Consider the following 14,997-nt stretch of genomic DNA (forward strand, 5'->3'; position numbering starts at 1 on the left):
CTTCCATTATCTTGTATTTGTAGAGTGATTTTTTTGGGCAATGGTCGTTTTTGGGAATCTATACCACATGAAGAGATCATTTTTGCTCGACTTAAAAATCTGGTGTTGAGTGGGTTCATGGGCATGAAGAATGAAGTAAGTTTTGTCCAATTCGTCCTCAGGTTTGCATTGATGTTTCATACTATTAGAATCACATGGGACGCAACAGTTGAAAAGGGCACTAAAAGAACATGTACATTGGAGAATATGATGTAGTTCCGAAGGGCTTCACCAAGAGCAAGAGTTATATTCTCTGGCTGAAATTGCATTAAGATAAATGGAATTCCTGTCAACAACTATGTATTATGGGAGAAGGAAGAAGAGGAAAGAGAGTGAAGACGGAAGGAGGACAAAAACCACTGTATCATCCCTTACATACGTGTTAACTCTCTATTAGAGATAGGTAATCATGTTCTAGCGTTTTAGTGCGTGGTTTTCAGACTATAAATCTTAATTGCATGGTTTTATTGTGTGGTATTCAGAAACATAGATGTTTTTGTGCCTGGCAAACCCACCCTTATTGAACATTATATGTACTTATGTAGCATTTGATTATCATAGAGTTGACTGATCGAACAATGGATACAGAAGGTATAAGCGAAAAAGCAATCGAGAATTGAAATTAATAAAATTAAGATGCTACAACCGAATAAATTACAAAGTGAATGAATAAGTTATAAAACTGGAAGCACAATTCAAAAAGCAGTGAGCATAATAGGCAAATGATGAATGTTGAAAATTAATTAAATTACAATGGAAGATTCATACAGTAAAAATTACAACATTAAGTAAGTACTATATGGAGAACTTAAAAGTAATAATGTCATACATAACCATTACATAATAGAATTAGTCAGGAGATAAGATCATTTAACATCTCTATACATTCCGAAGCACCGGAAGTTTTGACAAAGTTTTTATAAGGAAGTCAATCTGTAGCTGCAAATGGTTCATAGATTTCATAAGGTAGTCGATCTGCAGCAGTAAATGGTTCATAGTCTTCTGGTATATCTGAATTTCTCTTAGCCTTTATGTAATTTAGCCGGAATTTGTAAATGCTCATGGAAGGACCCCTTTCAACATTCTTTTGGCACCCATAAACTGGAAAGCCTTCTTTATTGTATGCATCTGTTGAAACATGACCATTTTCTTGCCGCATACAATCAGTATAATCATCATGTAGCAGGAAGACATTGTTGGCTATTAGTGCTTAATCTGGGCTCAAACTGGATTCATCAGTTTTAACTTCGAAAACAAATGATAATCCTATTAGCTCATCCAATATGGCCTTTGTGACTGCTAAACCTCCTTCCTAAAATGAAGTAACATCAATAAGTCGTGGAAAAAAAATAGGGTTAGTTATACTTACCCCCCCCCCCCCCCATTACTAGTTGCAATTAGTGTTACCCCCCCCCCCCCCCCTCCATTTGAGTGATCTAATGGTCAGATTTCTTCATCCGAAACAAAAAAAATCATCTCATAACCGTTGGATCTTGCAATTGGGGAGGGTATCACTAATATTTTTGAAAACGGGGATAACACTAATTGCAACTAGTAGGGGTAAGTCTAACTAACCAAAAAAAATAATGTGCGACCAATCAAGGTATTGTGAACAGGAAAAGCAAATGGAGCAAGCAAATTCTAACCTTTTGATTCATTTGAAATAAATCATCGACAGGGATCAAAAGAACCTTTTCGGCTTGATTGCCAAAAAGAAAATTTGATGAGGAAAATGTTTGATCCTCTACTTTAATACGGAGGCCATACCTTATTATTAAAACATGAGTACATAAAAGTATAAGTTTGTATGTAGATAATATTAAGCATAACTCTATACCAAATAACCAAAATACACGATAATGAATAAAAATACCTTGGAGTAGTGTGAGAAACCATATCATAGCATCTCTCACACCATTTGTCATCAACTTTTTTGCCACAGTTTACACATGCCCGAGAGGATCAAAGTTATACATAACTTTTGAAACTTTTGCTTCAAAACTATAAATTGCACCTTGCTTCGAAACTATAAATTGCACCTATAAACTTTTGCTTCATTTGGCTAACAATTGGTTTTTTTCCCCTTAACATATCCATAATTTCCTTTAAGGATTTTCTGGAGGTGTTGTCGCTGGTCTCCATCACTTGAAAAATCAATTGAAAAGTGAGTAACAACTATCGAATCAAGCATTCTTGCTTTTTGACAATGGGTATATGTTTTATAAACTAACTATGAGAAAGGTGAAAACTGAAAAGAATTCATTTTCGGATTGTCTCTTTTGAGTTTATCTTTTTCCTGATTTTTACGACAACCGCTGTAGTCTGTAAACCTGACGAAGGAATGGCCATTTATATAGAGAGACTAATGAAGCGACTGAGTAAGTTTAAAATGAAGCGTCACAGCGTTTGGGAACAAAGAAGTGAAATCAAAAGGATTAGTTATTCGAGATTTTTTAACCGTGTGTTATTTTGGGTTTAGGATAACTGCTTTTTCCAACGTGGAGCGCTGAGCACACAGTAAAGGACAGCCTTTTAGTAGTGTTATCGGAGATTTATTGAGAAGTTCTCGCTTATTGCAGCTCCGCTCACGAAGTTAACTAGGAAGGATGTGAAGTTTGTGTGGACTAATGATTGTGAGAAGGCTTTCTTAGAATTGAAACAGAGGTTGACTACAGCTCTAATTCTAGTAATCCCGACTAGAGGCGGAAAACTAGTGGTTTTTACAGATGCTAGTAGAACTGGTTTGGGTTGTGTGTTAATGCAAGACCAGAAGGTGGTGACGTATGCTTCACAACAGTTAAAGATACACGAGAAATGTTATCCTACTTATGACCTGGAGTTAGCGGCAGTGGTTTTTGCTTTGAAGGTGTGGAGACATTATTTATATGGTGAGAAGTTCGAGCTTTACACAGATCACAAGAGTTTGAAGTATCTTTATTCACAGAAAGAGTTGAATATGAGACATCAGAGATGGATGGAATTCATAAGTAGTTATGACTTCGAGATTCAGTATCACCCAGGCAAGGGCAATGTAGTGGCGGATGCACTTAGTTGATTGCCTGGTGTTTTAACCACTCTTATGGTGCAAGAGTGAAAGAGTTTAGAGACTATAGCAGCTTATGACGTCCGGACTACGATACAGATGAGGGGTATATATGCAGTTTGGAGGTTAGGCCGGTGATTTTCAGTAGAGTGATTGCCATGCAACACAGAGACCGATTTCTTTTGAGTCGGTTAGATGATCTGGTCATTGATATTTTAGATGATTGTCCGTTTGATTGGGCAGTTGATTCTGAGAGAGGATTGAGATTTCATGAGAGATTGTGTGTACCAGATGATGCAGAGTTAAAGAATGAGATATTATATGAAGCTCATCGGTCGCGGTTTACAATTCATCCTGGAGGAACGAAGATGTACCGAGACTTGAAGAGGACCTTTTGGTGGGAAGGAATGAAAAGAGATGTCGGAGAATATATTTCTCAGTGTTTAACTTGTCAGCAGGTTAAGGCAGAACATCAGAGGCCTTCTGGATTATTGCAACCATTAGAGATACCGATGTGGAAATGGGAGCACATTTCTATGGATTTCATTGATGGCTTGCCTAAGTCTCGGAGAGGTAATGAATCTATTTGGGTTATTGTTGATCATTTAACGAAGTCTGCTCATTTCATTCCTATTGACGTGCGTAGAAATACAGATAAGTTGGTTTCCTTGTACATTCGGGAAGTGGTAAAGTTATATGGGATTCCAGTGAGTATTGTTTCAGATCGAGATCCTTTGTTCACTTCCGAGTTCTAGAAGAGTTTTCAGCGTGCTATGGGTACTAGTTTGGTGATGAGTACAGCTTATCATCCTCAGACAGATGGACAGACAGAGAGGGTGAATCAGATATTAGAAGATATGTTACGGTCTTGTGTAATGGATTTTGGTGGAGGATGGGAGGAGCATTTACTTTTGGTGGAGTTTGCATATAATAACAGTTTCCAATCGAGCATCGGTATGGCACCCTTTGAGGCTTTGTATGGGTGTCCATGTGACCATGTCGATCACCTACTTGTTGGGCAGATGTGGGAGATCGAGTATTACTTGGGCCTGAGATAGTAAGAGAGACATCTGAACAGATTAAAGTCATTAGAGAAAGGATTAAGACATCACAGAGTAGGCAGAAAAGTTATGCAGATTTGAAGAGGAAACGGGTTAAGTTTTCTGTAGGCGACTTTGTATTTTTGAAGGTTTCCCCTATGAGAGGAGTTATGAGGTTTGGCATGAAAGAAAAGTTGAGTCCACGATATATTGGACCATATGAGATAGTAGCCTCCGTTGGTAGTTTAGCGTATCGTCTTGCTTTGCCGCCTAACTTAGCGATGATTCATGATGTCTTCCACGTGTCTATGCTACGGAAATGTGTGAAAGATCCTACAGAGGTTGTTTAGTCAGCAGAGCTAGAGTTGAACGATGATGTAACTTTTATAGTGAGGCCTATCACGATAGTAGATAAGGATGTGAAACACCTTAGGAGGAGGATTGTAAACTTGGTAAAAGTGCAGTGGAGTGAAAGGGAAAATGATGTGACTTGGGAACTTGAAGATAAGATAAGACAAATGCATCCTGAGCTCTTCTTTGACACTCTACCTTGAATCTCGGGACGAGATCCTTTTAAGGTGTGTATATTATAACACCCCGTCTTTTTATTTTGTTTTCCTAGTATAATAATAATAATAATAATAATAATAAATAATAATAATGATAATAGATAAAGCAAAAGATATGATAACTATCAACTTAGGGATAAAAGTCCCGTAATTAAATATATAAGTTTCAACCTTTGTTTTTCGAGGAGATTTTAAAAACATAAAAAAATGAGTATTCTCACGTAGAGTTTTTGGGAAAAACACAACGAGAGTTTTATAGAGAGGAATAAAAAAAGGAGGGGGGGTTTACTGACAGTAGAAAAGGAAGTTTTTCTGTTACCTAGCTGATAGTTGGAGCGCGCTACAGGTGAGTAGAGAATACCTCAATTCATTTAAACATGAAATTTCTTACTCTTATTACTCTTACAGTATGTTTTGGGTTTACCGACAAAGTTATAATGCTATCAGTTTTTTGCTTTACTGCGCATGTTAAGTTTTTATGTTTACTCACTCTGTATCTATGCAGAGGAATTGGAGAATACCTATTGTGTTCACATGATAAATTTTACATTTAAAATTATGTGGTTTAACTACTGTTATCATTGGTTCGATATTGTCGACAGAAAATCTGCCCCAATCCTTTGAAATAAAACGAATACATAAGTTGGTTATGATTATTGTAATTGTCTTGGTGGAACTAGATAAGTATCTATGCATTTCTTTGATTTGTATTGACGGCGATTGTTGGTGTCGTGAGATTGGGTTGTTGAAGCTCCGGAGGAGCAATAATGGCGTCCAAACAAAAAACCAAATCGTCATGATTTTGTTGTGCTTGAATAATTTGTTTGTTGGTTTTTGTTGTGAGGTTAGACTGTAGTTTTGATTGTTGATTGTTGAAGGGAGATTGGGTGCTCGAGAGTATGAGGGGAAGCTTTAGAATAGGCGTTAATGGAGGTCAATATAGATCCAGTTTTGAGGGAGGAATTTGGGGAATCAATGAATTGGGTTTTTTTTATGAATTAAAGTAGTAAGGGTTTTGTTGTAGGTTATTTTCGGTTAGTTGGAGAGGTGAGTGGTGGTCCGACGAGTGAAGCTTTAGCAAAACATTAATGGCGTCGATTTGAGATTTTCGCAGTATAAGGGAATTGGGATTTTTGGGTATCAGTAGATTGGGTTTTGGAAGGGGAGTGGAACCGTGGGGTTCATAGTGGAGATAGGTTGGTGGGTGGTGGTGGCTGATCGGTGGAAGGGGTGAGCTGGGGAAGAAGATGAACAACGAGGCTTTGGGTTTTGTTGGGCTTGGGCCGAGCTAGTATGTGGGCTTGTGGGTTTTGTCTTTCTTTTTCTTTTATGGGCTTAAGTTATGTTAGATTGGGCCTGTGAAAGACTAAACCCTTTGGCCTTAGTCTTTGTGGTTTTGACCAGAGTTGACTGTTGATTATTGACCAGAGTTGGCTTTGACTGTTGACCAGGGGTGACTTTGACCACTTGACCCAGTTTGACTTTTAACTCGAATTATGATTCGGTCTATTAGGATAGGTCTAGGGCTATTAGCATGCTTGGCTTTAGGCTAAGACTTTTCTATATATACTTGTGTACGTGTATTAACTACTATGTGATATTTCAGTCTTTTATGATATACAACGTTATGACACTTAGACATCCATATAATTAATAACGCGTAAACCAAAAATACAAGAAACAAATACTCCTTCGTCCTCTGAAATAATATATGCAATAAAGTTCAATAATGCGTAAACAAATTTACCGCACCCTTTTAGAACTCTCCACGCCTCAAGTTTTGGAAATGAGTTTTATGACTGATGATGTCATATGTTAGGTGGGCATTTATTGAATGTGCCATAAATGGCCCATTAGCGTTATAAATGGGTATTCATTGAATGTGCCATGAATGACCCGATTATTTGGACTGCCCAAGAGAGGAACTAAGGTATTCGCCTTGCGGGTTAGTTGTATTCTTTAAATGTACGGGAATGTAGGGTTGGGTATTCCTTGAATGTGCCGGGAATGACCCAGGGCATTTATTGAATGTGCCATGAATGACACGTTAGTGATATGATAGGTATTCCTTGAATGTGGCGGGAATGACCTAAGGTATTCATTGAATGTGTTATGAATGACCTGAGTTTTATGCCCAAAGAGGCTGTGAAATATGTGTATGAAAGCCTAGAGATGGCTATGATATTGTGGTATTCGGTGGGAGAGAGGTACACAGAAATGTGTGATTTGGCAAATGTGTGGAGTACAAATCGTGGAGTAAGTACTAAAGGGTGGTTGTATAAGAAAAGTAATTGATTAATTGATAAAAGAAATTGATTTGATTATGCGAGTGTGTCTGGACTTACATTTGAATACCTATAGGATATCTACATATGTATATAAAATTTATAACTTTCTTTTACAAGAGGGTAGGACTTAATAATATTTTGTGCAGAACTCTTATACAACAATGGATATCGGTAAGTTTTAATTCAATTACTTAGTTATTAAAACAAGTTATTATAACGAGTTAATAAAATGAGAGTTTTGCTTGGAAAAAAACTATGCATGTTGAAATGACGGAATTACCTGTCTTCCAAACTAAAAATGATTATATTATAATATATTTAAAGTGTTAGTTGGATAATTAAAGATTGAAAATGTTTATATGTGGTTAGTCTACTCATACCAGCAAACCTTTTAGTAGTGTTAATAGATTCTTGTTTCGTACATACAGAAAACTAACAAGAGGGGTTTTTGAACTGGATCACGCATTTAAGCTTGAACTGAATGCTCGATGCAAATCTCAAATGGTAGTCACTAGTCAGCCATCCTACCATTCAGCAAAAATGTGATGTAATTTACATGACTGCTTGTAAACAAAACTCCAATTCTTTAGTAACTTGACGTCTACTTCAAATATCGCCTTCAGATTTGTCCTCTTTAGGCGGTGCCATTTGCCTAGTTAGGCGTGACCGAGTCCATGGATCCAACGGTGCTTTTTGAGCTTGTAGCGGAATTGGTGGTTTTGATTGCCTGAGTTCATTCTCTCTATCGACAAACCTACACGATCAGTAAAACACCAGCTAAGTATTTAATTTTACACCAAGTAGCTTATGAATGCTTCAACATACACTCACACATGCCAAGATTACCGCTAATTCCTAAACATAGGTATCATCATACAATAATTCACATAGCCTACTTTCCATGCGATAACCGGAAAAGAAGGACAACTGTGATGAGCATTTCACATAAAGGATTCAAGAAAACAATTGGATTATGCAGATTGTATAGGCTTAACAGAATATGTCACAAAGGCTCGGAAAGAATAAACTTTCCAATGACATGCATAACGGAACTTAGCTGCTTAAACAATGGATTTCAGAAACTAGGTAGTTTCCAACTATTCTATTTTGGGTATCAACTATCAACGTAGTTATTCTAGAATATAGTTGATTCTGCAATGTTAAGATGCCTCATCCAGTCAACCATGATAGTGAAACTCTGTCCGCAATATGGCTTTCTTGGAATATTAATCAATGGCAACATATATGATAAGGCTACAATTAGATAACTTAGACATAACAAAATGATACAAAAGGATCTGGATGTTTCCTATTGAATCAGTTCTCATCCATCTTCTCCTTTTTTTTTTCCTTTCTTTCTGATGAATTAAATCCCTAACTGTAAATAATGGTAAAGCTAGTGTTGCTTTTTAGCATATTCTGTTTGAGAAACAAATTGTTTAGCAATTAAACAAAACAGGGTCTATTTGCAGAACTAGAATCATGAAGGGAACTCAGAACCCCACAGCTTATAAAAGTATACATAGAACTAAGAGCAAAGTAGGCAGAATGTAAAGGACATTGCAAAAAGGGAACAAAATCTAGTTAAGTTAACGGGAAAATAAAATCCTAATATGGATTGGCATTGCTCCCTGCCAACAGAGAAGTTCGATTTATATATATTAACCAAAGAGTTCATTTCCCAACGAAATAAGGCTATGAAGATAATATATTTAGGATCGACGCTTACTCGATATAAGCCATTGGTGCAGCGTCCCCCACACGTATGCGAGTTCTGAGAATTCTTGTGTATCCACCTGATCTGTCCCTGCATATACAAAAAGCTCTAGTTAAGCGTAGGAAGATGAGATACACAGAATCCCAAAAAATGAGGGAATTACTTATGAAAGGCATACTTGTAGCGGTAAGCCAGCTCAGTAAATAACTTGTGAATGACATCATCTCCCCGCACAAAAGCAGCAGCACGCCTTGCAGCACAGAGAGTACCCTGGAATGATCTAGTGTTTATGACGTGCACTATGGAGCACATATAAACAGGCACAAAACCTACCAGTACAAACTTGACCACACTAAGGTCCTAAGAAGATCGTGTCTCTATAATTCATCAGGCTTGTTTCAATCAAGGCTCCACTCACAGTTCAATATTTGTAGGCAGGCAAACTTCAAACCAACTATGTCTATGAGTTCAGGGCTGTTAGTTACATACAGAGTCCAATTAAGACATTACTAGACAAGCACGTACCAAATTGATAAATTGATAGGATGTAGTTAAGCGAACAAGTTGAGCGTACACATTCTTATTCAAATGGCATATATTTGTTAATAAATCAGTACACATACCTCTTTTCCTAGTTGCACCATGTTATCAGCGAGACGGCGAACTTCCTTGGCCTGGAGGAAAAATAGGCAGTAATTTCATAAAAAAATGAATAAAATTATAAAATAAATAACCATTCACCTTTGTAATAGTTGTTTCAATGCGTTCATGCTTGACCAATTGAGAAACCATTGTCCTACACAAAAATAGTAAAAACTTAAATAAGGAGGTAAATATATAATAATAATATAATAATAAAAAGATTTCGAATTCAACCTGAACATGGACATACGATGACCGGTGGGGCGATTGAGCTTCCTCATTTCGAATGTGGTTCAATTTCGGGTAAGTTAAATTAATAACAAAGGTTTTTCAGTAGGGACTATTATAAAACCCTACTAGCTACTTCAGTGGGAAATGAAAAAACCCGGGTCTGAATCTGGGCTTGAGTTTAAGGATTTCTTTAGAAAAGCCCGACACCGTAAGCCCGATTGACCTTCAAAACACAACAAATGGAAGACACCTAATTTCCTCTACCATTCGTCCACTACTTAAATAATGAAAAACATTTTAAAGTAAGGGTCCTATTACTGCCGACCCCAATTTGTGTTGGGCAGACTCCAAAAAAAAAACAATTATTATAAATATGCCATTAGTTTCAAAAAATCCAAAAAAAAAAAACAATTATTATAAGTATGTCATTGATTCTCAAAAAATTGAATTCGAAACCCCAAACTAAAAGATTCCCATTTGCCAGTCGTTTTGGACTAAAATCTAAACGACTTGGCCACACCGCTTTGAGACTTAGTCCAAACGACCGCCACACCGGTCAAGCCAAAAAACGTAACTTTGAATTTTTTTTCAAAGTTCAAATCCAAACGACGGGCACATCGTTTTGAACTAAGTCCAAACGGTGTGACCATATCGATGGAGACTTAGTCCAAACGGTGTGGCCATATCGTTGAGGATTTTTCTAAGTCCAAACGGTGTGGCCATTTTTTATAAGTCCAAATTCAAAACCATATGGCCACATTGTTTTGGACTCACCCAAACGGTGTGGCCATGTCGTTTGGGATTTGAACTTTGAAAAAAAATTCAAAGTTCTGTTTTTTGGGGTCTTAACCGGTGTGGCCGGTCGTTTTGACTAAAGTCCAAACGGTGTGGCTCAAGTCGTTTGGGATTCTAAATTCCAAAAACGACTAGCTGGGTCGTTTAAGTTTGGGATTTTGAATTCAATTTTTTGGGAATCAATGGCATACTTGTAATAATTGTTTTTTTTTGGATTTTTTGAAACCAATGACACACTTGTAATAATCATTTTTTTGGGGAGTCCGCCCAACACAAATTGGGGTCCGGCAGTAACAAATACCTAAAGTAATTTTCTTATATAGTGGTGGAAGAATTGGGTAATTTTAAATAATTTTCTTTATATTTTTAAAAAAATAAAATAGTTGGTTGAAGTAATGAAATTGAGGAACAATATAATCAAGTTTTTGTTTGTATTTTTCAATTGACGTAATTATGCTTTTTTAGTTGTATGTGTGTTTCCAATTGTAATTTTGATCATGTGTTCCAATCGATGTAAGTTCTAGAAATCCTAAAAACAAGTTTCTCTGGGCAACCAAGAAATTACGCTGTGTAATTCACTCAATCGACCCAGTGAAGTCGTCCAAGTAAAGCTATGGCAACACTGCTGAGTCGTTTTGAAGTAGGTGGTGCGGCATGTGGGAGTCCAGGCCCGGCCCTGACCAGGTGCATTATGGGCGACGACACAGGGACCATGATGTGCAGGGCCCAAAATATATTTAGTTTTACTACCAAAAGCCTAATATTTTTGAAGCTACCCAAAAGCCAAAACAAAGTAAACAATACAATAAAAATCGGGGACCCATAATGTGACCCACTAGGCCACTATGTCAGAAGAATAAATAAATGAGATAAGCCCCCTCCATAACTCCATAACTCCATAGTTAGTTATTATTATTATCTTACTATATTAGAAAAACTAGTTTTCGAACCCGTCCTACGAACGGGGTGTGGTTATATTAAATTATTCTAAAACAGAACTATGAGATATGAATATAATATTGATTACTTATCTAAATTTTTTGTAAAGTGAAAACCCTATTACCCTTGATTAAACCCTTTGACATTTTTTTTTTTTTTTGCTTCATAATGAATGCATCGAGTGTCCAATTTTTCGTTCAATGCAATTGCATCGAATTTCTCATTTTCCGTTAATTATTCTTTGAAGTTAGAGTTACCAACCAAACTGGAGAATTAAAGAACCGTCCATGTTAAAAATTTAGTGTAGCTATATTGCACTAAAACAAAATCTTATTGTTCTCATTTGTAAGTATTCAATAATATAATTTCAATGGATAATAGCAATATACCATTGACATAATTGAGCCTAGTCTACTTCATTGCATGTACAACGTTGTTTGTATAATTTTAATTAATTTTTAATTTAATTTAATTTTTTTTCCCTTTCTAATAAAGACCACTCCAACAACAATAGCAATGCACCTTTGACATAATTGAGCCTAGTCTATTTCACGTCTGGGTCCATAATTCAATTTCTTGCCTTAAGATTCTTTTGAGTTAGAGTTGTCAACACCTACTTCTATGCATGACTCCATTGAACTGATTGAAGGTTCCTTCCCCATAATGAGTTTAAGCTTCATATGATATTTAAGCATGCTCGAGTCCTTCTGGTAAAATGAAAAATCAGCATTATTTTCATAACCGGATTTTTTCGTAATCGGATTGATGAAATTCCACAAAGAGCCAAAGAAGCTAAACTTCTTGGAATGCTTCCTAATTTTGTTGTGCATGAGTTGCCACCTCGAGTCCTCAACACCTGTCTAAGATCCCATGGGATTCCATAACTTGTAAGAGTAATCCGAAAATCAAGTTCCATCCATAATCATCTATTATTCCTGCTAACGGCAATTTTCATTGCTAACAACAATGGACTGCCTTGAGCCTTATAATTAGAAACAATACCAAAATCTTTGTTTGTAGTCCCACCATTTTGGCATTGGTTTCTTTTAGTATGTACAGTCCTACTATATTGGCATTGGGTGCTTTTATCCTCATACGCTATTTACACATTCCCGTCAACACATGCAGTTATTCACTAATACTCCACTGCACCTATATTGAGTGAAATACGCAAGTAGTATTGAAAGAAATGTTAATTGGCTAACTCTTACACATAACATTTTGATAGATTAAAAAACATTATAGACCCCGGAGTAGCAGGGCGATAGTAACATTCCTGAATCCTGATTCTTAAAATCTCATATGGTTTGCAGTTTTACAATATCATTTTCTACCAGAACTTGTTTACCTTCCACAGAATAAATAAACCTTCCAAAAGATTAGCAATAGAATAAAATGAGAGGCTGTTGTTACCGTAAATATAGAGCGGGGAAAATACATAAAAAGAAAAAAAAAACTTTGTTACACTTCTTATAGACCAAATAATGATGCACAACCATCAATCAATTTCAACCTTTAACACCACCAGAATACTAATCATTGTCTAAGACAACTCTTTTTATAAAGTAGATGAATTCATATGTATAAACTACATTGGAATTGAAGAGGCCAAAAAAAAAAAAAAAGCTTGGCAAGAACACCAAAAGCCACATAACTGGTTTCTTCTTGCAAATGGCAATTCAAATAGATTTTCGTGGGTTGTTCATAGTTGCACATACATTGGAAAGTTCAACTGGAATCCTAAAGCACACAAACAATAACAAATAATATTGCACTAAACAAATAATATTGGTTTAGTTAGGAGTCAATTATGTACTTAATTAAGTTCACAGAACCTAGTTATTGTGTCAAGTCCTGGTGAATATATGCCAAAAGCTTGCCGATCTATGGTTAAACCACATGCATATATATGGTAGATAAGACTAATGATTTTAGATTTTAATAGAGGTCACGTAAATGAAGCCAAAACATATTATTCAGAATGCATGTCTCACCAACTTTGAGTAATGTGAAGATTAGATATTGTTGGAAGAGTTTGAAACAAAAATTGTTACACTTCCTTAAGTGAAACCAAAAAAAATTTTACTAATAATTTTTGATAATTTGTAATCCTTTTACCAATTAAGGAAGTGCATGCTTGCAAGCTTTTTTGAATAAAGTATAATTGAGGGTGGTGAAAAGGAAACGTAATGGTATCAAGATCTTGTTTACCTGGTCAAATATGGGATACTCGACAGGCGCTTGTTAACCAAATTGATTGCAAGCTGATGTCAGTATTCCCAGACCTACAAATCCACTCTTTGAGTGTTTAACGTCTGGATACTAATAACGCCAAACAAAAACAATAATGAAAAGATTTTCTGTTAAATTCTTACATGCATCAAAATTAAATAAAGAAAATAGCATAAATAAATAAAACACTAATGAAATACACAAACATTGCCTCAGTCCCTCATTGAATGAGTTATGTTAAAAGATAGGTTTAAGATAACTAAGAAAGAAAAAAGTTTAAGATAACTACGAAAGAAAAAAAAGAGAACTAACCTTGAAGGAGTTTCAGAAAATAAGTTGCGCCGAAAATCTAAAACTCCAAACCTTTTTTTTTTTTTTTTTTTTCCTTTTGCTTTAAGTTGTGATCACAAATATTATGGTTAAATTGTCTAGGGGAATGGGGGAGAGAAAGAGCAGATGTTGAGACAGCTAGTGTAGATTTCTTTTTTCTACAGGCCTTTGGATACCAAAGTACAATATAATCCAACAGACAAATCAACTCAGGACTCAACCTCAATTCGCATAACACTCACTCTTTAGCAATTTCCATTGAACACTCGTCCCTAAGTCCAACGCAAAGGTGCTCTTCTCCATTGTTTGATGTCATGATAATCACAATGTTAGAGAAGTCCACCGAATGCCCATTGCTTACTGTACCTTCATTAAACAATTCCATATAATAAGGTTTTCATCCTCAAAGAGTTCCCCAAGAATACTTTTAGCTAGTTCAAATTTACCATCATTTGAAAGAACTAAGATTAATTAGGATTGATTCAATTGGTCCTCCCGACTTATTTATCAATTGGTACAATAGGTGGAATTGGTGGTAGCGCGGAAAACACACATGCCAGACAATAAAACCTCCATCTCCTAGTCATATAATTTGTTGGCAAGTAAAACTAACATATGGCATATAAAACATAATACGTAATGACAATGAACATTCAATAACCTGGACGACCTGCTTGTTGATTTTGGAGTAGGTATCAAATCGCCAAAGCGTCAATCCATTAGTCCACTTCTTTCTATGTAGGTTCAACAGCATTTTACCCTCAAATTAATTCATTCTTCCTGAAATTATATTGATTGAGTAGTAATGCCTGTTCAACCCATGAATCAATGATATTTCCATTTATGCCATTCACCTATTTGAAAAAATGTATATTCATAAGACCTCAAACTCGGTGAATAATCATATATGTTTGATTATGTGTATATTAGGAGTAGATAATTCAACAAAATCATAGCACCTGCTCTGCCCCAAGAGTATCAAGCATCACACGAACAAAAACAAATACTAAAATGGTGCATATCTAATAAGCAGAGGGACTATCATATCTAATGGACCCCAATCCTGTCTTGCATCCTTGTAAAAAATCATAAACTTAAATCTCTATGCAAAAACACTATAAATTAGAAACAT

The 14,997-nt window shown here is 36.0% G+C and overlaps 1 protein-coding gene and 1 long non-coding RNA gene across 2 annotated transcripts; both read right to left on the reverse strand.

The window, feature by feature from the left end:
- Window positions 1-7,314: 7,314 nt before the first annotated feature.
- Window positions 7,315-9,845, reverse strand: LOC147518586 (uncharacterized). Its single transcript, XM_086590398.1, has 6 exons — window positions 9,573-9,845; window positions 9,438-9,492; window positions 9,320-9,370; window positions 8,875-8,966; window positions 8,709-8,786; window positions 7,315-7,733 (listed from the first exon to the last, which is right to left on the reverse strand). Exons 1-6 carry the CDS (start codon window positions 9,617-9,619, stop codon window positions 7,586-7,588), a joined length of 471 nt encoding a protein of 156 aa, XP_086446524.1. The 5' UTR covers window positions 9,620-9,845; the 3' UTR covers window positions 7,315-7,585.
- Window positions 9,846-12,605: 2,760 nt separating this feature from the next.
- Window positions 12,606-14,893, reverse strand: LOC147518587 (uncharacterized). Its single transcript, XR_015214082.1, has 3 exons — window positions 14,527-14,893; window positions 13,515-14,231; window positions 12,606-13,043 (listed from the first exon to the last, which is right to left on the reverse strand). It is a non-coding gene; the product is annotated as an uncharacterized LOC147518587 (long non-coding RNA).
- Window positions 14,894-14,997: the final 104 nt, after the last annotated feature.

Source organism: Coptis chinensis, chromosome 2, assembly GCF_015680905.1.
Source record: "Coptis chinensis isolate HL-2020 chromosome 2, ASM1568090v1, whole genome shotgun sequence".
NCBI classification, from domain to species: Eukaryota; Viridiplantae; Streptophyta; class Magnoliopsida; order Ranunculales; family Ranunculaceae; genus Coptis; species Coptis chinensis.